Raw genomic sequence first — 24,286 nt, 5'->3', positions numbered from 1 at the left:
AGAGCTAGACCACGGATGTGGTGGAAGATGTCTTAACCACCACGTGGTCCATTAAGGATCAAGACGTTGAGAAAGGAGGAGGACGGACTTCAAACCGAGGCCTCAGGTTTCCTCCAGTGGTCTTTACACCACGTGCCGCCTAGGAGCACTAAACTGATGGCTTTCACACGTCTGCTGCAATTAAGAATCTGATTCTTGTACGTTTAGAGTTTTGCAGTCGCCAGGCTCTGGGTGGAGTACTGGGTCCAAAGGCGGGGCTTGGAGCCAGGAGGCGGTGCCAGTGACCAAAGAGCGGAACCCGGGACTGTAGTGCTGCGACCCCGGCCTCAAGGAATGCCGGGAGTCGGGACCAGGCAGCGCTCCGCCTCCTTCGGCTCAGCTACCGCCTGTCTGTGTCTGTGGCGGCCACTATCGATAAAGTTGTTGTTCTGCCAACATGGCGGCGCCCATGGTGACTGTCCGGGCCATGTTCGTCTAAGGTGGGAACCGAGGAGTAAGGAGCCGCAGGCCAGAGCCTGTGAGCAGGTAAACCCCTGACCCGGGCTCAGCGGGAATCGAGACGCGACCTGATCTCCTCTCTCCCCAGATAGATAGATTTCGACTTGCCGGGAGCCAGAAGGGAAAGTGCGGTTTGGGTTCGGTGATCTCGGAGCTGTGCAGTTTCCTAATTGGAAGTCTCTGAGATCCAGATCTTAAGACTCTTTGAGCTACCGACTCCGTTGATAGCTCTGGGCCCTTTCCCAGAAAAACGTCTATGTGCGCATAGTTTTGTACTCAGGCCCCTCTCTCCACTCTTCTACTACCCCAGTGGGTCCCTGAATCTTTGCCCACCTCATCTCGTGACCCACAGATGATTGTCACAGCATGTTAGGGCTCGATGGTCCTCAGAGATCATCTGGATTTACCCCTTCATTTTAAGGAGAAGCTGGTGTTCTGGACAGGAAATAATTTCTCCAAGGTCACATAGAGATTTAGTTGTTTTGTTTGCACTTAACTTGGCTCCTTGTTCATTTCCCAGGTACATTTTTGCACACTTTCTTTTGGGTGCACGCTGTGTCCTGTGCTTTCCCCACATGCTCTGTTACTTTGCCTATCTTTTCCTACTCTTCTCCTAGGTTTCTCTATACCTATGATTGTCATTTTGGGTCCAGTTCTTAGGCCTCTCCTATGGTCACATGCTGGTACCCCCACCATTCTCAAAAAATTTTAATCCTAAGTGAAGTTGAGGTCAGGGCTGACTCTTAAAGAGGCATGGAATAATGCTTTGGAAGGATGTGGTAGAAGAGACAAGGTTCCAAACATCTAGGCAAGGAGCTGGATGTGATAGAGCTAAGGAAGAAGAGGGCCAAGTTGATCATAACACAAAACATGAGTCACACCTTTCATATTCATGGTACGGGCATGGTGCTCAAATAAAATCACTGCTCTTTATCAGCAAGAGGCAGTGTCCATCAGGGCTTTGGTGGTGGAGTGGCCCATAGCAGGGCCTGGGAAGTAAAAGAAGGGAACTGAACTGAGCTCCAGGGTTGCAGTAAATCTTAACCCTGAGTGCACTGGGTGCTGAGTCTGCCTGAGTTTTGGGGTTCCCCTAACATTAAGGGTGTGGACTTTTCTTAAAGGATCTTGACACATATATTACCACATTGCTCCCCAGGGAGGTGGAATCAATTTACATTCCACCAGGAGTGTATAAAAGTGCGCATTTCTTTTCATAACAAATTTTTGCCAATGTGATAAGCAAAGTGTTTCCTTGTTATTTTAATGTGCATTTCTTTGTTTAGTTATAAAGTCATTCTTTTTTCTTATATTTGTAAGTCATTTGTATATACTCTTTTCTCCTTTGCCAACTTTTAAAATTAGGTTTTTGATGTTTTTTTTTATATGTGAATTCTTTATAGGGAAGGATAATCTTTTTTTGTAGTTTTAGCAGTTTTCTTTCGGTTTACTGTTTGCTTCTAATTTTGTTCATGGCTTTTTGTTGGTTTGTTTTTTTGACTGCACTATTCAGCATGTGTAATATTCTAACCAGAGATCAAACCTGTGCCCCTGCATTGGAATTGTGAAGTCTTAACAGCGACCTCCAGGGGAGTTCCCAGGTTCCTGGTGTTTTTGATATGCAGGTTTTTCACATTTTTTAGAGAGTTTTATTAATATTTTTCCTTTTGAATTCTTCCAATGCTTTTATGCTAGGACGGAATGTCCTGCACCTTGTAGAGAATTAGTACATACTCTATTTTTTTCTTGTTTTATGGTATTTTAAAAAATTCTTTAATCTATGTGGCATTGACTCTGGACTTCCCAGGTAGTTCAATGGTAAAGAATCCAGCTGCCACTGCAGGAGACACAGGAAACCTGGGTTTGATCCTTGGATTGGGAAGATCCCCTGGAGAAGGAAATGGCAACCCACTCCAGTGTTCTTGCCTGGAGAATCCCGTGGACAGAGGAGCCTGGCAGGCTGCAGTTCATGCAGTCGCAGAGAGTCAGACACAACTGAGCACACACGAGTGGAGTTAACCAGCATCAAAACAAAGAGCTTGTAAGACTGTAGTTCAGGTCAGATTTCTATTTTTATAATTCCATCCTTTTCCATTCTTTCTGTGTCTCCTTATGTGTTCTTAAGGAATGCAGCCTAAGAGAGAGATTGCAGGTATCTATATGCCCTCTGCTAAATTAACATTCTTTAGCTTGCAAAGACATAAAAACACTGACTTAACTAGAGAACCATAAAGTCCATGACTCTATGATAGTTCTAATTATGTAGAAATCGAACTCCTCAAAATAAATGTAATTGCCTTAATTGTACAAAATGTCTGTATATATTAGGTTGGTCATATGAAATTGCTGACAGTCAACTAATTATATAGTTTACTCTGGTATCAATAGTCGAATCTACACACTTTAAAATAGCCAAGCCCATTAGATAGGAAAGTGAAAGTGAAGTTGCTCAGTGGTGTCCAACTCTCTGTGACCCCGTGGACTGTAGCCCACAAGGCTCCTCCATCCATGGGATTCTCCAGGCAAGAATACTGGAGTGGGTTGCAGTTTCCTTGTCCAGGGGATCTTCCCCACCCAGGGATGGAACCCAGATCTCCCACATTTCAGGCAGATGTTTAACCTCTGAGCCACCAGGGAAGCCCTGGTGGATAGGAAGGGAGGTGTTTTGTTTGTTTGTTTTGTTTGGTCTGTTTCTGATTCCACCCACAAAGAAGCAAGAGGGGTTGAGTACAGTGAGAATTGGTATGTCAAGAACTTTTGCAGACCCACTTGTAAAATGTCAACACTTATGATGCCATTTTATATGTGTGAAACTCGCTTATATAAGTCTATAATGAACCCTCTTGGCAGCATTTATGACCTGGAACCTTTGCTAAATAGACTAGACCCCAGTGGACGTGGACAAAATTTTGAGAGGATCAAGAATTAATGCCAGCTTAAGAGTGCCAGTTTCTTCCTTCATTTTCTCTCTGGTTTTGAGAGATCTGTTTTCATTTGTTTCTGCGCTGTAGCGAATGCTGTTATGTAGGAAGGCGGAACGTTTAGGCTGTTTAGCCATACATCTTAAATATTTGATGAATATTTGATGAACTGTCACCTCAGGCTTTAACTTAGTGATAAATCATGAAGCTTCTTCCATGAGGTCATTTCTGGAATTTACTGTTGGAGGAAACCGATGCAACGTTTAAGCTGAATTTTGAATCGCAGCTGGATGTCTTGGTGAGCCCTGTGGATTGTTTGCCAAAACCCATAGTACTCATCACTATTACACATGCTATATATTTATTTGTTTCTTTTCTTTTTTTGGCGGGTGGGGTGGGGTGGGTATATTTGCTTTACAGTGTTGTGTTAGTTTCTGCTGTACAGCAGTGAATCAGCCTCATGGACTTCCTTCTCATTTAAGTTACTACAGAGCAGCATTGGGTAGAGTTTCCTGTGCTGTAGTCTGTTGTGATTAGCTGTCTGTTTTACACATACTAGTATACATGTCAATCCCAGTGTCCCACTTCACACCGCCCCGCCCCCTCACATTTGTTCGCTTCTTACCTGCTTTTCTCTGCTAGTGTATAAGTGCCATGTAAGAAGGGACTTTATTTTTGTTCACTGCTGTATCCCCAGTGCCTGGAATAGTATGTAGACCTCAATAAATACTTGGTAAATGAATGAAGAAGTAAGTAAGAGTCTTCTAAATAATGGTTATTTCCTGGCTCAGCCTGCTGAGTATATTTAACTTGTAGTATGTATGAAGGATGCTGATCATAGCTCAGAGTCTCCAGTCTTCCTGGGAGACCTGTGTTCAAGAGCTCTTCTGATATTTGAGCCCAAGGCCAAGCCCAGATGTGCTTAGAGCTCTTTGGAAGCCTGGAGTGATGGGATGTGAAGCCTGCTAGACAGACCCTAGACTGGCCTAAAGGCAAGGAAGGGGCCTCCGCTGCTCCCCATGTAAGCTGTGAGGTTGCGGCTGGTGCTGGCTCAGGTGATGGTCTCCTTTTGTTCCTATGGGGCTTTTGTATCTTTGCTGTTTGGGAGCACGGAACATCTTTACTATTTTCCATTAAAAAGTTTGTGTTTATCTTGACTGCACTTCTAAAGTATTCTTTTCAGGGAAAGAATCATCAAAATAAGAGGAAAGCCTGTGAATGCTGGCTGTGCTGAATGGAAGGAGGAGCTCCGGGAGGTTCTGGCGGCTCACGCGTGTATTCTCCACTCTCTCTTTCAGGCCCTTTCCACCTTTTGAAGAATGGCTCCTTCTTGGCAGAGACTGGGTTTATATGCCTGTCTTCTAAAAAGGCAGCTAAACGATGGGCCAGATGTCATTAAGTGGGGAAGGAGAGTGATTCCAGGATGGTCCAGAGGTATTTACAGTGCCACGGGAGAGTGGACCAAGGAGTACACGCTGCAGACACGAAAGGATGTGGAGAAATGGTGGCATCAGCGAATAAAAGACCAGGCCCTCACGGTTTCAGAAGCAGATGTGAGTATTCTAAGAGACACTGAAGGGTTGAGAAGAGGGGCGAAGGGCATGGACTGGGGTCAGATTGCCTGGATTCAAATAAGTTATTGAGTATGTGACCTTCAGCCAAAGAACCAAGTCTCTCTAGGCATCAAATTTTTTTTTTAATTGAAAATAAGCAGTGATAATAGTAGTGCCCACCTGCTTCCCAGGATGCTGGTGACGGGTCACTGGGATGAGACCAGGATGGTGCTTGGAGGAATCTCAGAGAGGTGCACATTCATGTAAGGGGCCTATGGATGCTGCCACGCTGGGCATTCTGGAGCCACAGTTACTGGGGGAACTCACCCAGACAGGAGCTGTAGCAGATGTCAGCTTCTCTGTGGTCCGCTGCCCGGTGGGACGACATGCAGGGATCTGGCAGGGTCAAATAGGAGATTCCAGAGGGGCATGTGGGCCTCTCAGCTGTGAACTTTTAAGTGGCATGTTCTGAGAAGTGTCTCCTTTGCCCCTAGAATGATGTTGGCCTCCAATCCTGCTCTGCCATCTTGGTTTGGGAGGTCCCAGCCCTTCCCTGGTGTAATCTGGTGCTGGGGTCCAACCTCATGGTCACAGATATATATAAGTTAGTGCACCCTTGGCTTCTAGTCTCTCTGCACCAGCTCAGTGCTCTACCTGAATTAATTGTCTTAAGCACTTGGCTGTAACCAGTTTCCATGGCATACTCTGCTAGAAGCCAGCTCCTTCTCTGGGAGGCCGGCCTGGTGGGAATCAATCTTAAATGCGTTAACCCTTACCTCTCAATATTGGTTACAATATGGAAGGTGTGGTTTGTTACATGAAATGTTGAATTTGATTAGAGTACACCACTATTAAGTAGTTTTACTCTTAAAATTCTGACCATCCTTTCATAATAGTAACCAGTCAAATAATATAAACTCTCTCTATGTTCAACTGGGGCTTCCCTGGTAGCTCAGACGGTAAAGCGTCTGCCTACAATGCGGGAGATCTGGGTTTGATCCCTGGGTCGGGAAGATCCCGTGGAGAAGAAAATGGCAACCCACTCCAGTACTCTTGGCTGGAAAATCCCATGGACCACTATGTTCAATTAAAGAGATTAGGACAAAGGCAAGCAGTTGAGTGAATGTATATTTGCCCAAGACCACAGTGTGCTAGAATCACCTTTCCTGATTCTCCTCTCTTATCAGACTCATTCTTTCTATGAGATTGATCTTTATGAAAAATGGGGAGTGGGTAGCTATTTGTCTTAAACTGAAGGATGGTTTTTTGCATTAGTTACGAAGAAAATCTGGTATTGAAAGAGATGTAAGTGATATGTGAAATCATAAAAAGGAAGGTTTAAATGAAATGCATAATTATACAATGAAAGCTTAACTTTTACCTCATTAGGAAATGAAAATTCTTCATGGCAACATGACCAGACTAATGTAGCTAAATATATTTTGGAAGCAGACCTTAGGGAGAAGTTTAATTCTGAATGAGGAGCATAAAATTAGCTTCTTTTTCTTTTGGTTTAGATTCAGTGGCCTCCAAACATTTTGAAGTTGTAGCTTTTTATTCTTGTGACATTGCATTCTTAAGTGTATGGTTTTCTAAAAAATTAAATGGGTCAAAATAAACTATGCTTGACTAATTGGGTAAATAGCTTTAGGAACATTGTGGGTGATCCCCAGTGGCATTCTGTCAGGGTTGAATTGGAAAAGGGTAAAGTGGAGAGAAGGCTAGATAAGGAGTCTGGAGCCCGGGCAGTAATTCTGGCTCCTCTCCCAAATTCACTGTGCTGTCAGCAACATTTAACCTCTCTGATCCTCAGATTCTTTGCATTGTTTATCCCACAGAATTGTTTTAAAAATCAAAGGATAAAATAAGATTAAACTCATTTTACAAACTGAAGTGTTATATAAATGAAAGATGCATGCTAAGTCACTTCAGTCTTGTCCGCCTCTTGGCAGCCCTATGGACTGTATCCTGCCAGGCTCTCCTGTCCATGGAATTCTCCAGGCAAGAATACTGGAGTGGATTGCCATGCCCTCCTCCAGGGCATCTTCCCAACCCAGGAATCAAACCCACACTTACCACTAGCACCACCTGGGAAGTCCCATGAACGAAAGATACAAGAAGATAAAAATGTGTGGTGTATCTTTGACAGGAATGAGAATATGACTAGATGCTGGTAGATTTTAAAGCATGTCTATAATCAATCTCACTCTGGTAGTAGCTACATTTGAAATCCACTGGAAATGAGTTTCTAGAAGTTGAATATTTTACCATCATCTTCATAATCATCGTTATAAAAAAAACTTTCATTTAATGAGCATTTTAGTGTGTTAGGCACCATCTTTCCTTTCATTATCTCATTTAAATTCTGAAACAGCCCTGAAAGTGCATAGTAGTATCCTCATTTTGGAGTAAGAAAACTGGGAGGGAAGTTTGGTAAGTTGTTGAAATGCATAACTCACTTGTTGTTCAGTCGCTAAGTCATGTCTCACTGTTTGTGACCGCATGAACTGCAGCACACCAGGCTCCCCTGTCCTTCACTATCTCTTGGAATGTACTCGAGCTCATGTCCATTAAGTTAGTGATGCCATCCAAACATCTCACCCTCTGTCCTCAATCTCAGTTGTGGCACAGCCCAGATCCAGACACATTTGAGTCCTAAGCTCATGCTTTCACCAGGAACCTTCTTTTGTCTCACCTTTGATTTACAGACTGTGAACTGAGCCCAGAAAAACAAAGGAATTTGCCTGAGGTCTCACAGCTAGTGGCAGAGCTTGGACCAGATCCCATGCTGCAAGCTTCCACTGCGCAGTCCACTTCCCTCCATTCGCTAGTCTCAGCGAGAGTTTCAGAGCATGATCCATAAAGAGGCAGAAGTTATCTTTCTTCTGATGTCAGAGCTGACAAAAATAATAGGACCCACTTATATAAAAACCATCTATTTTCCATCACTTCCAGTCTTAATTTCTATTAAAGGCTTAAATTCTTACACTTTTATATAATTATGAAAATGTCCCTTTCAATCAGATTCCTGCTCAATTATAAACTCCCAAAATTCCTTCCTTCTACTCTCAGAGAACAGAATTCATCTCATTGTCACAGAGGAAAATGGCTTAGTTCACACAGAGAAACAGAAGGCAGGGACAGGCAGTGTGCTGAACACCTTTTCTGCAATAAAGAAAAATATTCATGAATAGTAAAAACTTTTGCTAGCAGTACTTTTCTGTATCTTCTGTGGACTCAGTACTCTGAAATCACTGCAGATGGTGACTGCAGCCATGAAATTAAAAGACACTTGCTCCTTGGAAGAAAAGCTTTGACCAACCTAGGCAGCATATTAAAAAGCAGAGACATCACTTTGCTGACAAAGGTCTGTCTAGTCAGAGCTGTGGTTTTTCCAGTAGTCATGTATGGATGTGAGAGTTGGACTATAAAGAAAGCTGAGTGCCGAAGAGTTGATGCTTTTGAACTGTGGTGTTGGAGAAGACTCTTGAGAGTCCCTTGGACTGCAAGGAGATCCAACCAGTCCATCCTAAAGGAAATCAGTCCTGAATTTTGGAAGGACTGATGCTGAAGGTGAGGCTCCAATACTTTGGCCACCTGGTGTGAAGAACTGACTTATTGGAAAAGACCCTGATGCCGGGGAAGATTGAAGGCGGGAGGAGAAGGGGATGACAGAGGATGAGATGGCTGAATGGCATCACCAATTCAATGGACATGAGTTTGAGTAAGCTCCAGGAGTTGGTGATGGACATGGAAGCCTGGTGTGCTGCAGTCCATGGGGTCGCAAAGAGCGGACACGACTGAGCGACTGAACTGAACTGAACTAGCTCGTATGTAATGAATTCCTCAGTTTTGCCGTAAGTTTCATCTTTGTTGGAGAGACATACAAAAAAAGATATTAATGAAGACGCTAGATGTAGAAAATGTTTGGGGTAAGATTGTTAAGTAAACATAATTTTTTAAATATATATGATAATAAAAACAAGGTGATTATAATAAAAATACATTTAATGTAAAAACTTTAAAATGAAAAACTAGAAATAGTGTATATCAAATATTTTATTGTTTTTTCAGGTCCCAAAGAACTCTGTAACAACTGTTTTCTTATGTCCCTAAAAATTCCCCCAAAAGAAGCAGTAGGCCTAATCTATGTCAACGAGTAAGGTAGAATTGAGTGGATAGTCTGCCTATTTCTCGTTCTGTACCAGGTATCAGAATGAGGTCTTGCACTTCCTTTGAAGGAGTTGTTTACAAATTGAGAGGATCGTCTGTCACTTGCCTTCTTAAAGAAGAAAGTCCTGAGTCCCCAGTGACTCCTGAATCTCAAGTTGTCTCTCTTGCTTCTGAGATTTTCCTGAGTTATGGTTGCACAGTTTCCAATTAAAGTGCATGATCAATGTGGGGCTTTCCATCCATTTCTAGAAATCAATAGGAGCTGTCACTTTAGTATTACAGGTTTCCAGGTTTATTATGCAAACTCGTTATTCATGCACTTTTCCCTTCCCTTCCTTCAGGCAACTTGACTTGCCACACAGTTGATCATTTCTAGAGGAAGCAGAGCATAGAGAAAAGTGTCATTCTGGTCTGTCTTGCCACACGACAGTGGCCCAGCTAAAGATTTGTCCACCTTCCTTGCTGAGGGAAGTTGAAAGCAAGGGGTCAAGTGAGATTTGGAAAGAATTCGATTTCTGGTTTCTTCTGCTCCCCTGATTACAGTTGGCTGTCAATTATCAGTCATGCAAATAAATACTTAGCACAAAGTACTCCCCCTGCCCAATACCACTCGCACACATAAGAATGGTCATGAATATTCTGTTTTGCATTTGTTTTCATTAATTTTGGAGAAGCAAAGCCTTGAAGAACTCTTGTAGAGCTCTCGCAAGGGAGTAAGAACAGAAAGAGAAAAACAGGAGAAAAAAAGTAGTGATAACATCAGAGGATCCAGACACTTAGCGACTAAACAGAAGCAGTTACCTGTTCTCTTCCTTTCTTCAGAGGCATCCCTTCTCCCCCCGGGCGAGGATTTAAGGCCCATTCTCAGGCTTCAGAGCACAAAGGCTGGCAGACATTTACCCAACAGTTTGTTAAACTAGGGGGTCAGTCAGGGAGGTGGGGATTGGGGTGGGGTTATGTGGTTAAAACATGATCCTTGCCCTTGAATGACAATTCCTTAAGGTCCCCAATAAGGAATCAATTAAATGACTACCTCCTTTCCAGCCTTCTCCCCTCGTGTGTGCAAATTTGTGTCAACATTCACCATTATAAGAACCAAGGTCCCAGAGGCTGACGTTCCCGTGAGGATGTCCTGCCCTGTGTCTGTTGTGTTCCAATCCATGAACCTTTTTTCCTGTTTCTCATGATGAAACTGTGTGTCTTTGGATGCTGGAGCATTATGTAACCCTGGCCTGAGGCTGCCTGTAGATCACCCCCTGGGAAACAGCAACCTGGCTAAGATTTTCTCATTACCCTCCCATTTCAGCTTTTTCTGTTGAAAGATAAGCTCGCAGTACAGCAGAGAAACCTGGAACCTGAATCCGCGCCTGGGGACCCTGCTCAGTCCAAGTCTGCGTGCAGCTCCCGGAATTTAGGGAGGGGCTCCATTTTAGACTTGTCACATCTCTGTGATTCACCGTTGTCTCCATGAATTTTATGGACACATATGTCAGAGCTTCGTTTGGAAAAACATACAGTTCTTTAAGTCCTAGATAGCTGTTCTAAAAGAGAAAAAGGCAGATTTAAAAATAAGTAGGGGTAATTAGCACTGTGAGGTTGTTTGGCATTATTTTGGACATTCTTTAGGATAACCCAGGGCTTTGAATTTTGGCATTTGGCATTTTTGTCCATTTACCTTATGGGAATGTTTTTTTTCTTTTTTTTAAAAGAAAGCTTTTGAAAATGTTAAATTATTACCTTGAATAAAATGCCAAAATATTATATGTGTACCTAGTTCCCTGTGAATGATGAATAAATACTCACTGCATTTTTCCGTCACCCTTTCCTAGAAATCAAAGCCCAAGTTTTACGTGCTTTCCATGTTCCCTTATCCCTCCGGCAAGCTGCATATGGGCCACGTGCGCGTGTACACCATCAGCGACACCATTGCACGCTTCCAGAAGATGAGAGGGATGCAGGTAAGGCCCAGTGCCCGCTGGGGTGGCGCTTCCCTGCCCCACTCAGGACAGTCAGAATGTAGGACAAAGGAGACACCCAGTCTCAGTTAAGATTAGGGCAGCTTTGAGAAGCCTAGGGTTGCCTCTGATGAATTGGAGGACATAATAAAGCGTCAAGATTAATTGAGGGCCAGCCGTGTATTGGGTATTGTGCTGGGGAGGGAGGTGGGGTGCCGATGCAGTGGAAGGGTTCATGCCTGTGGGTACCATGTTGATACCACCTCAGGAGGAGTTCACGATGTGGTGGGGCTGATGCCCCTCAATAGACAGACATTGGAGAGGGAAATGGGTGCAGTAGAACAAAAGAGGAGCAAATGCTGTGAGTAGGAGGTAGAGCCACAAAGAGATTTTTCTCCTTGTATTTTGATATTCTCTGTATTCTCTAATGAGCACGTATCTATCTTATAATGGAAAAAAGTCAAATTTTCATAACACAAAAATTTGGGGGGAAGTAACAGCCCTGTGGGAGTTGGGAAAGACTCCCTCATAGGGGACCATCTGACATGGGTGTTGGAGGACAAGGTGAACTTTCCTGAGAGAGGAAGAGAAGAACACTTCCATGGCTGATGTGGGTCAGACCCCTTTCACTGCCAGCTACCCAGAGCCTGCACTTAACTCCTTAACAACACATCATCTGTAAGACAAGGTAGCAGTGATCATAGTAGCTTCTTGAACAACTTCTAGAGAGAGGCAGCATCAGAGAGGGGCGGAAAGCGTGGACCCGTGAACCAAATGGCCAGCACTCAGGCTCTAGCTCTTAACACTTAGTAAGCAGTCAGCCTTTGACTCATTACTGATTAACCTCTCTAAACTAACACCTAGTTTTCTCTCATCTGTAAAAAGGGGATAAAATAGTACTTGCCCATTGGCCTTTCCCACGGATTGAAAGATGATGATTGTGAAGCAATTACCGCGTAGCTGGCGCGTAAGCACATAACCCGTAAATACGGTCGTCCTCAGCAGAGAGCTGGAGCCCGCCACACCAGGTCCTGAGAGCCGTGCACACCTCTGCCCAACTTCGTGTTAATTATTTGTCACCTCGGTAGCTCAGAATCCACCCGGGATGGGAGTATTTACATCATGGAAATCAGCAGAGCCTGCAAATCAGGGCTTTTTCTGCTAGAGAGTCCATTGTTAAACATTTCCCTGCACTCCCCCTGGCTGTTGCTGTTATTAACCTCTCAGGGTCTGTATAAAGGGTATCTGCTGCCTCTCAGTTCTTTCTGAAGATTTTCTTTTTTTTTTTTTTAATTTTTATTTATTTATTTTAATATTAATTTATTTATTTTAATTAGAGGCTAATTACTTTACAATATTGTATTGGTTTTGCCATACATCATCATGAATCTGCCACGGGTGTACACATGTTCCCAATCCTGAACCCCCCTCCCACCTCCCTCCCCATACCATCCCTCTGGGTCATCCCAGTGCACCAGCCCCGAGCATCCTGTATCATGCATTGAACCTGGACTGGCGATTCGTTTCACATATGATATTATACATGTTTCAATGCCATTCTCCGAAATCATCCCACCCTCGCCCTCTCCCACAGAGTCCAAAAGACTGTTCTATACATCTGTGTCTCTTTTGCTGTCTTGCATACAGGATTATCGTTACCATCTTTCTAAATTCCATATATATGCGTTAGTATACTGTATTGGTGTTTTTCTTTCTGGCTTACTTCACTCTGTATAATAGGCTCCAGTTTCATCCACCTCATTAGAACTGATTCAAATGTATTCTTGTTAATGGCTGAGTAATACTCCATTGTGTATATGTACCACAGCTTTCTTATCCATTCATCTGCTGATGGACATCTAGGTTGCTTCCATGTCCTGGCTATAATACACCACATTAACAAATTGAAAAATAAAAATCATATGATTATTTCAATAGATGCAGAGAAAGCCTTTGACAAAATTCAATATCCATTTATGATAAAAACTCTCCAGAAAGCAGGAACAGAAGGAACATACCTCAACATAATAAAAGCTATATATGATAAACCCACAGCAAACATCCTCAATGGTGAAAACTTGAAAGCATTTCCCCTAAACTCAGGAACAAGACAAGGGTGCCCACTTTCACCACTACTGTTCAACATAGTTTTGGAAGTTTTGGCCATAGCAATCTGAGCAGAAAAAGAAATAGAAGGAATCCAAATTGGAAAAGAAGAAGTAAAACTCTCACTGTTTGCAGATGACATGATCCTCTACATAGAAAACCCTAAAGACTCCACCAGAAAATTACTAGAGCTAATCAATGAATATAGTAAAGTTGCAGGATATAAAACCAACACACAGAAATCCCTTACATTCCTATACACTAATAATGAGAAAATAGAGAAATTAAGGAAACAACTCCATTCACCATTGCAACGAAAAGAATAAAATACTTAGGAATATATCTACCTAAAGATTTTCTTTTAAAGTGGTAAGTGCATCCATTGTCATAATTGGTTTCAAAATTTCTGCCGAGCTGACATTGGCAGCAAGAAGTATTCCTAAAAAGGAAGTCAAGGTATTGTGTCTCTCTGTTCCTCGAAGAGTTAACGACTTTTACTGTCAGATCCAGAGATTGGCCTTCTATAAGGGCCGTCTCCCTGGGCTCTGCCAGGTGTTATTTCTCCCCGATATTGCTTTCCATCACTTCTGCAGTGTTTATTGGAAAGAGGTGGTGCAGAATAAATTGGCTCTTGTCAGGAGGTATATCTAACTGTGCTTCTTCAACTAGATTTAATCTTGTTTTTTTTTTTTTAACTTAAGCCAACTTATTTTGCACCGTTAGTGAGTACAGGCAGTTGCTACAGATTAAACTTTTATAGCAAAACTGTGTGTTTATGGTACATTAGCAGATAGATGGTTGAGGGGGTATAGGTGGAACTCTGATTCTCTTGGATGAATGACACATTACAGACAAAGCTCCAGGCAGAACCCCAGGCCCAGACTTACTGGGACCCTTACAGACAGCTCAAACCCAAAAGACAAAATGGAGTCCCTTACCAGTAACTGAAACCCAAGGTCAGGCTAGACTCATGGATTGGGCAACCCAGGTTTGACCCTCGTTACACCACCTTCTCGCTGAGTGACCTTGCACGAGTCATTGAATCCCTTAAAACAGGGGTAATATTTATTCTTCGCTTCTGGGTTGTTGTTCAGGATAAATGAGACAGTACCTGTGTCTGGCCAATAATAATCCCCTAAAAAAAGTGGACGTCTCCAAAATCACTGCGGACATGACTTAAGCCATAAAATTAAGATTATTGCTCCTTGGAAGGAAATCTATGACAAACCTAGAAAGTTTATTAAAAAGCAGAGATCTTTGCCAACAAAGATCCATATAGTCAAAGCTGTAGTTTTTCCAGTAGTCACATATGGATGTGAGAGTTGGACCATAAATAAGGCTGAGTACTGAAGAATTGATGCTTTCAAACTGTGGTGTTGGAGAAGAGTCTTAAGAGTCCCTCGGACTGCAAGGAGATCAAACCAGTGAATACTAAAGGAAATCAACCCTGAATGTTCATTGGAAGGACTGATGCTGAAGCTGAAGCTCCAGTAGTTTGGCCACTTCATGCAAAGAGCCGACTCATTGAAAAAGGCCCTGATGCTGAGAAAGATTGAGGGCAAAATGAGAAGGTTGCTGCAGAGGATGAGATGGTTAGATAGCAACACCAACTCAGTGGACATGAATTTGAGCAAACTCTGGGAGATAGTGAAGGACAGGGAAGCCCAGCGTGCTGCCATCCTTGGGGTCTCAAAGAGTTGGACGTGACTTATTGACTGAACAGCAACAAATGGTTATTTTGTAAGTAAATCAGGTCAGTATAAATTCCCTTCTCGAAGGGATCTTCCCGACCCAGGGATTGAACCTGGGTCTCCCACATTGCAGACAGATTCTTTACTGTCTGAGCCAGCAGGGAAGCCCTGCTCTGGGAAGTCACATAATAAATGAAATTAATCTAATTCATTTAATAATGACTCTGTACTCTCTTCTGCCCACTGAATGGATTTGCCTTTTGAGAAGCACCCAGCCATCGCCTGCTCTTTGTATCATCTATCCTGTGCCTCAGTTGGTGCCTCAGACCACCCTGTGTTATTTGGTTTATGGTATCTTAGTGACCAGCAGGCACCTGGGGCTCCCTGCGTTCCTGTTTCAGTTGCTCTCTTTAAGATGATAAACTGTGTGGAGCGGGAGGGTATTCTGCAGGTTCTCCTGAGATTAATTTCTTGTTAATTTTCGTAGCCCGTATTTAAGTCAGATCATCCCCAAAATAACTGCCAAATACGGTGAAAAATTTGCCCTGCCGTTTCTAAGTTACAGTGGCAGGAAAGACGCAAACCTTTGTCAACAGAGGTGGTCAGCAGCGATAAAGCCTGTCGGCTTCCTGCTGTTTTAAAACCCTTCTCTCCCAAAGTCAGGATTAGTCCTAGGGATAGGGCAGGGTTGGATGCAGGTCAGATCCCAGTGATCCTGACTCGAAGGAGGGAAGGAATATCTGATCTGGAATAAGAAGATCTGACATGTGTGTTGATTAATTCATTAGGTACATAGTCCTTGGCCACCAACTTTGTTCGAAACACTGGCCTTTCTACTGTACTATAGAGTAGGACTGGAATCTTAAGTTCAAAGTCTGTCAGTAAGCTTGGAAAAATTCAGTAAACTTTGCCTTTTTCTCTAACTTGTTAACTTGTTGGTTGATTTGCTTAGTTCTTTTGCAAATTTGCTATTCTTTGCTGTGCTGGGTCTTTGATTACCGCGTGGGCTTTCTTCTCTCGTTGCAGTGAGTAGGGGCTGCTCTCTGTTGTGGTGCCAGCTTCTCAGTGCAGTGGCTCCTCTTGTGGAGCGCAGGCTCTCGGGCGCACAGGTTCAGCTGTTGCAGCGTGCAGGCTCAGTAGTTGTGGAGCATGGGCTTAGTTGCTGCATGGCATATGGGATCTTCCTGGACCAGGAATCGACCCTGTGTCTCCTGCACTAACAGGTGGATTCTGTATCACTGAGCCACCAGGGAAGCCCTGATTTGCGTAATTCTTGAGTGGAGGTATGGGAGTCATTCTGAGGCATGCTAAGAACAGCAGATGGGAAGTAAAAAGTGGGCTGACCTCTGCACCACGCCTGCAGTCTTCAAGGCCGCCAGTGACCTCCCTGGATGTGTCTCTTTCCTCATCCTTTCTCACCTCAGTGGCATGTCATACGATGGACCGTATCCCCCTGCTCCTTGAAAGACTCTGCCCTTGGCACGAGGTCCCACTCTTCAGGTTTTTCTCCTGCATCTTGGTTTCTTCCTCCCAGTTACTCCACAGGGTTTTCCCACTCTGCTCCATCTTCGCATCCTCTAATCCGGTTGGAAAGTTCTCCTGTGCAGGCAGACCTCGGCGATAGTGTGGGTTTAGTCCCGGAGCACTGCAATAAAGCAGATGTTGCAGTAAAGCGAATCATGTGAATTTTCTGGTCCCAGTGCATATAAAAGTAATTTTTACATTACACTGTGGTCTGTTGTGTGCAATAACATTATGTCTTTTAAAAAATCTACATACCTTAATTAAAAAATAATACTATTGGGAAGTGGTGCCAATTGACTTGCCCAATGCAGGATTGCCGGAAGCCTTCAATTTGTAAAAAGCACAGTATCTGTAAAGCAGAGTACAGTGAAACGAGGTTGTCCCTATATTCCATTTACTGAGAATTTTTCTCATGAATGAATATTCATTTTTGTACTATGCCTTTTCTGTATCTATTGAGATGATACATGGTTTTTCTCCTTTAGTCTGTTAATGTGATGTATTAAGTTGATTGGTTTTTAATATCAAACCAACCTTGTGTTCCTAGGATAAAGTTGATTTGGTCATGATGTACTTTTGTGTCTGTATTGCTGAATTCATTTGTTAATATCCCTGTGTGCCTGAAGGCCACTGCCCTGTAATTTTTTTTTTCTTGTAGTGTCTTTGTATTTAATATCAGGGTTATGCTGGCCTCATAAAACAAGCTAGGAATTGTTCCCTTCTTCCCATTTTCTGCAAGTACTGTGTGTTATTGGTGTTATTTCTTTACTTTATTGTTGAATAGCATTCACCAGTGATGGTATCTTGACCTAGAGTTTTCTTTGTGGGAAGTTTTAAAAGTACATTTCTATTTCTTTAATGGATACAGGGCTATTCAGATCTTCTGAGTTTCTTTTTTGTGTGTGTGTCCATTTTATTTATTAAAATTTTAAGTTTATCTTTTAAATTGGAGTGTAATTGGTTTACAGTGTTGTGTTAGCTTCTGCTGTACGACAGCGTGAGTCAACTGAATGTGCACACATATCTCCTTCCTCTTGAGCCTCCCTGCACCACCCGCCTCTTGTCTGTTTTATTTTGTGTTTTACGAGAGTTTTGTCTACCTTACCTCATGTTCTGTTCTAGACTGCCTTCCCTTTTATTTCTCTATCCACTTTCCCTAGGCAGTCTCTATCCTGAAGTTTAAATATGATGCTGTAAGAAATTGTGCACATTTCCAACACAGACATCCAAAGCACATCGTCATAAATACTCAGACCTGCCATCCTGATGTAATAGATACTAGTGTTTAATCTTGCTCCCTCAGCTTTTTCTTTTAATGTTACAGACACAGTTGTGCCTCTCTACAATCAGATTCCAATCCTTCAGTTAAAAAAATACTGTATTATTTTTGCCTTTATGTTTTTATGCTGTATTTCTATAGATTGTTTATGGATACACCCACACTTGTGTGTAGTATTTGTGTTTTAAATTTTATGTAAAAGCTCTTAATATTCTGCATGTTTTTCACTATTTTGTTTCAAGATTTAGTCTATCTGTGAAAGTGAAAGTGAAGTCGCTCAGTCGTGTCTGACTCTTTGCTATCCCATTGACTGTAGCCTACCAGGCTTCTCTGTCCATGGGATTCTCCAGGCAAGAATACTGGAGTGGGTTACCATTTCTTTCTCCAGGGGATCTTCCTGACCCAGGGATCGAACCTGGGTCTCCTGCATTGGAGGCAGATGCTTTAACCTCTGAGCCACCAGGGCAGCCCATCTGTTATAAGTACTGTGTAATTATGACACATTTAATTACCCATTTTCACATTAGTAGACTTTTAGGTTGTTACAGACTTCTGTTCCAGTGCCCATCCTTGCACCTCACTGTTGGCTTGTGGGAGAGGTGGCATCACTGGGTCACAGAGTGTGTATAACCTCAGCATAAATGCATCTTGCCAAATTGCTTTCCAAAATTTTGGTGCCAGTTTATACTTCTGCCAGCAGTGAATGGCATTTCTTCCTGCCCTACCTCCTTGATAACACTTATTAATGTTAGACTAATCCTTGCTAATTTGATACATAGGAAATGACTTCTAATTGTGTTTTTAATTTATATCTTCCTGAGTACTGTCCCCCAGTGAAGCTGAGATATTTTCTTGTGTTTAGTATCTATTTAAGTCCCTTCTCTGATTGGCTTGCTCACATTTTTTGCCAAGTTTCACCGGGGTTGTTTGTCTTTTTCATGTTGTTCTTATTGTTCATACTGTGGGAGTTCTTTTTTTTTTTTCCCTTTTTATTTTATATTGGAGTTTGGCTGATTACCAAACAATGTTGTAATAGTATCAGGTGAACAGCAAAGGGATTCAGCCATACATATACACGTACCTGTTCTGCCCCAAACACCCCTCCCATCCAGGCTGCCACGTTGTGGGAGTTCTGTATACAGTCTGGATTATTACATTTTTTGTTAGTTGAATACAGTGCAAATATCTTTCCCCAGTCTGTGGTCTGTCCTTGCATTTTGTGACCCTAGCCAGACCACAGGTTGTAGTTGGAGTTTGAGAATGGACGAGAATGATGATTTGGGAAGTCCAAGGTTGCTTGGGCCAACTACATTGGTTCCCTCCTATAGCAGCAAATAAGTTGTGTAGAGGAGAGAATGAGACAAGAGTGTCAGCAGATGATTGGGGGCCCCCTTCTCATTGTAGTCCGTGGAAATGTACCTGAGGCCACGATCACACAGCCTTCTTGGGAGAAAGCTACAGTCAACATAGCTGGCCAGACCTTGGACACACAAGTAGACTACATGTGGACTTGACAAGTAGAAGGGAGTGGTGAGCGGTGGTTTTGGGGGGTGGCGAGTGGGTCAGGAATCTGTGGCTTTAGTCAGTGGCAATGACCTGCCTACCCTCCACCTCAGATATGTTGCAAGGTTCATGTGAAATGATCAGTGAGAAAACTCTTTAAAAACCACGATGCAATTTTCCAGTGTAACCTAATTAATAATAGCAGTAATAAGGTAGTTCTGAGATTTGGATGTTTAAGCAGGGGCCACTTGAAGCCAGAGATAAATTATTCTCTTTCAGGAATTAGAAAAGACCACACTTCCAGTCATTTTCTTCTTTTTTAAAAATCTTTTTTTAAGTTTATTTTTTAATTTTTGGCTGTGCTGGGTCTTTGTTGCTACGCAGGCTGCTCTCTGCTCTCTGGTTGCGGTGTGTGGGCTTCTTATTGCAATGACTTCTCTTGTTGCAAAACACAGACTAGGCACCATGGGCTCAGTAGGTGCGGTTTGCAGACTGTAGAGCTCGGGCTCAGAAAGTTGTGGCACATGGGCTTAGTTGCATGTGGGATCTTCCTGAATCGGGGATCTAACCCGTGTCTCCTGCAGTGGCAGGCAGGTTCTTTACCACTGAGCCTCCAGGGAAGCCCCAGTCCGTTTCTTCTTAAACTCATACAATGTCTGATGACATATTGAAGCTTAGCACCATATGGTGATTTGTTGTGTTTTCATATGTTGTATGCACAGATGGTTAGAAAATAAAATTACCCACCTCCCACCTCAGCTGGTCTCCTCAGCACCTTTTGGGCCAGAAGCAGGGCAATTAAAACATCAAGCTGCCAAGTCCCTCTCACAAAGCAGAACTTGGACTAATTTGTCTCCGGCAAAACATCACAGGGTACTGCACAAGTCGTTTTCTGCTTGGGCCTTTCTGCTGTTCACTGTGGAGGAGGAGGCTGTGTGCCTGGCAGCCACGTGATCGTAATGCAATGACCCACAGATATCAGGAAAGGAGAGGAGCTTCTTGGCAAGTGAACCTTGACATACAGTTCATTGGTTCTCAGTTGGCCAGTCAGTCAGTAAGTGTTTATGAAGAGCCCAGGGAGTGCATCGCATGGCATTCTGTTTTCAAATTTTCTAATCTCTGTCGCATCTGAAAGTAGAGAGTGGATTTCCAGAGCTTATCCTCTCAGATGTAATTTGAAAGGGCAAATGAATTGCAGGTCTAGTGTCTTGATTGGAAAACTGACTGATTTATCTGCCTCCGCGTTCCCAGAGGAGGTCTTCTGTCTGGGGCCTCGGCACTGTCATCTGAATTCTGTTACTCTGAAGCATTTGCTTGATTTTTGATCCCCAGCCTGTAATAATGGTGGGTTATTAAACTTGCTAAACAAAATTAAATATTGCATTTCTCATTTCTTGGAAATGAAGCATTGCATCTCCTCCAGAAAAACCACAGCACTCTGAAAATAGCAATTTTTGTGAGAAGCAGTAACCATGGTTGCTTTCAAGTAGAAGCTGAATTGGTTTCAAATTTAAAGTTTTGTTTTGTGATGAAAGGGAGAGAAAGCTGGTCATTCCTGGGGAATTGGTACTTTTCTGTCTTTGGGAGGGCAACGGGCTGCCCCACTTCCTTCCCTTCTACTTCCAAAGTCGTCTTAACTCTGCTTGATCTTCCTTCCTGTGTTGGAGGAAGAGCTGTACTTTTGCCTGTTTGTTTCTTCCTACTTAAGAAAAGTATTTTAAAATTATACATAAAATTCTATATGTTGTTGTTGTTGTTCAGTCACTAAGTCATATCCAACTCTTTGCGACCCCATGGACTGTAGCACACCAGGTTCCTGTGTCCTCCACTGTCTCCCGGAGTTTGCTCAGATTCATGTCCACTGAATTGGCGATGCCATCCAACCATCTCATCCTCTGTCGTCCCCTTTTCCTCCTGCCCTCAATCTTTTCCAGCATCAGGGTCTTTTCCAATGAGTCCACTCCTATTCTCCCCTTAAAAAGGAGAAATGTAGCGTAGGTAAGGCGGCAGTCCCCCTTGATCACTCAGTCCCTCCCAGGCCCTTCTGGACACTGGGCCCTGTCATTTTCTAGGGTACATCCCTCCAGAGCCTCGTCTGTACATTGTCACCTGTAGCTGCCACCCTGAGTTGCCCACGGCTCTGCCCAACTGGAGGCAGGAGGTTCCTGTCGGGTGAGCCATTGTCACGTGACTGGGTCCTCACCAGAGGCTGGCCTCACCCCAGCTTCCAGGTCTCGCTTCCCAGCCAGCACTGGTCTAACTTGCCAGGACTTCATCCCTGTGTTTGCCCCTCATCAGTAGCTGGCTCCCCTTTTATATCTCGAGTCTCTGTGAATTTTGCAGTCCTGCTAGTGCACCTGTGCTGGTCTCTGACCAGTTTGCCATCAAATCCGTCTCCTGATTTGCTTTGTATGGTAGAAGGGCAGAACCAGAACTCTGCCGGCCATGTTTCCCAAGCTCTGGTGTCAGCTGACCTCTGAATAGTTTTGGACAAGAAGAATTTGGCAAGATTGTAGGGTAAGAGGAAAGAAGCAGCCAGGGAATTTCTTTCTCTCTGCCCTCTTTAGCATCTCCATTAATCCAGCTCTGTTTGGCCAGACCTGTCTATTTCAAAAGCTTCTGCAGCTGATCTCAGCCTTCGGGTTCAGTTATCTCTGCTTCTTCCCTTTGTTCCTTCAGTCTAGAAGTGGGGTCAGTGTACCACTCATCGAATTTCTGTGTTGTTTCCCCTGTCCCCCTTGGCTTCTCACTCAATTTGAAATAGTTAGAGCATTTGTTAGAAGAACAGCTGGAAGTGATGGCTTTTATTTTATGCATTTTCAAGTTATAGCTGCCGGGACTTCTTGATCCCCTTTCTGCTGAAAGCACTCATCCAAGAAGAGGTTAACACCTGGGGGATTGAGAGGACTCAGGTGGCGCTAAAATAGAAATCCAGATGTTAGGGGGGTGGTGGTTGTTGTTTGTTTTTTAGGTTAAATTGTCTAGTTGGCATATGTGAGCTATAGATTTAGTTACTTGTGGAACTAAACCAAGGATTAAACCAGGTTATGGTGATAGAAAACAATAGGGATTTTACAACCCCAAAGGAAAGTTTAGAATTCCTCCAGTGAATGTTTTGGATGGTTTTGCCCATAGAGAAACCACAGATAAGAAAGTGGGCATTATATATCCAGAATGGGGGTATTTCATCTGGACTATATAGAAGAGACCAAGAGGTGAACAGGTGGGCACAGGCAGCACTGACATGGTGTCTTTTCAATAAATGAACTGTAACAGTTTGACCCTGATGCTGGGAAAGATTGAGGGCAGGAGGAGAAGGGAGCGACGGAGGATGCAATGCTTGGATGGCATCATCCACTCAATGGACATGAATTTGAGCAAACTCTGGGAGATGGTGAAGAACAGGGAAGCCTGACGTGCTGCAGTTCATGGGGTCGCAAAGAGTCCAGACGTGACTTAGCGACTGAACAACAACAATTTGCCCGGCAAATAGAATCTGCTGCCTGGGGAAGTGGGACAGTCTTTGGCATTTCAGAATCTTGTTGCAGGCCTTTACTCTGTTCCCTCTGGACAACAGAGAATCATCTTACGGCACAAGAGTGAGTTCTGCCCTTTGTCACTGGGTGTCTGGGGAATCCACGGTGTAGAATGGGCGGGACCCTTGCCTGTCTCCTGCAGGCTTGGCTCACGGCGACACTGCTTCTGGTGTCCAGCCATGGTGGAAAGGACTATCCTGACTCCCCACAGTCTATATTCCAGGGCAGACATTTGTTTGTTGTTACTTTTTGGTAAGACTATGAAATAATTAAGAAGCTTTAAGATTTTTCAAATTTTTATCTTCATAGACAGCTGGGGTAACATGTGAGCTAAGAATATATCTTTTCATGTTCATTTCATCTGAAAACAAAAATAGAAATGAGTAAGTGTATTATGTAAATCCAGACTGGTTTTTTGACCGTCTCTGTATTGACTTTGTTTAAAAATACGGATGGTAACCTGGCAGCATGTTAATGGGCAGAAACATTGAACTGCTGCCACTTTGGCAGTCCCTGCGAAGAAACCAAGTGATAACTAAGTCTTCCCCTTTCTGGTGGAGCATGGTTACACAACAGTTACATTATTCTGCCAGCGAGGTAGCAGTGCCTCCAGCCCCAGGAGAATTAAAGCACTTCTGGAAGCTGCGTTCTGGCATTGTCCATGGAAGCGTTGCAGAACTTTCTAGTTAATCAAACACAAATCCCCAAAGTGGGGTTTCCATTATTATTATTATTTAACTCTTGGAAATTAAAAAGAGAGAAAAATCTGTGCAGGAGACGTTTTCCATCTGTGGGTTAAGCAATACTCCAGAGAAGGCTGTATGCTACAAGGTGTGTGTCTTAGTCAGAATTCTTGGCTCCCAGGGACTGTAACCCAGCTGAGACCAGTTTAACCAAACAAGGAGGTTTTGTGTGTTTTGACAGATCCTGGTGTAACTCACGGAACCAAAGGAGATGTAGTAGGAACGGGGCCCACTGGAAATTGGGCCCAGGTCCTTGAGCAGATCAGCACCCCTCGTCTCTGTCCAGCTCCTGTTTTTGTGTGTGTCCACACACCCAGCTGTATTTCTCAGACAGCTCCACCAGCTGCTTCCTCCATGGCCAGAGGGGTGGGTTTTGTGACTGTCCACAGCAGGATGATATGAAGTTGGAGGAGGAGCATATTCTTAGAAGACGGGATGGGGGTTGGGGGGCTCTTTGTAAAGATGAAACACTCTGGGTTGGCCACGTTTAGCAAGAGGAAAAGAGACCTCAGGTCTGAAAGATCCACTGGATTGGGTTATATTTTGATAACGTCCTAAAACTACATAGAATTAGATATTCCTAGGGAATGTTAAAATTTTTTTAAAAAAGACATGTATACACACACATGTATATACTTACATATTTTTTGCAGATGTCCATGGCACGTTAAATTAAAAAAAACAAACAGGTTATAAAATGGTATATAGTAGGTTCTATTTCCATGAAAACAAACCAGCCAGCTCCTATATGTGTGCATATGCTTGTGTGTCTGCGTTCAGTGAGGAGAAAGGTGGGGAAGGATACAA

The 24,286-nt window shown here is 43.3% G+C and overlaps 1 protein-coding gene across 3 annotated transcripts in view; it reads left to right on the top strand.

The window, feature by feature from the left end:
* Positions 1–307: 307 nt before the first annotated feature.
* The window catches only part of LARS2 (leucyl-tRNA synthetase 2, mitochondrial), a 146,213-nt gene continuing 122,234 nt past the window's right edge, over positions 308–24,286 (top strand). For 2 of the 3 annotated variants that reach the window (XM_061397048.1, XM_061397050.1), the window contains exons 1-3: positions 308–525; positions 4,715–4,969; positions 10,972–11,100. In XM_061397048.1, the coding sequence (XP_061253032.1) occupies positions 4,736–4,969; positions 10,972–11,100 (363 nt within the window). In that variant the 5' untranslated portion in view covers positions 308–525; positions 4,715–4,735. The remainder of the gene's footprint in view (positions 526–4,714; positions 4,970–10,971; positions 11,101–24,286) is intronic. The other variant, XM_061397047.1, reaches the window with a different exon arrangement.

This window comes from Bos javanicus, chromosome 22 (assembly GCF_032452875.1).
Source record: "Bos javanicus breed banteng chromosome 22, ARS-OSU_banteng_1.0, whole genome shotgun sequence".
Classification (NCBI taxonomy): domain Eukaryota; kingdom Metazoa; phylum Chordata; class Mammalia; order Artiodactyla; family Bovidae; genus Bos; species Bos javanicus.
This window is presented reverse-complemented; position numbering and strand designations above follow the sequence as displayed.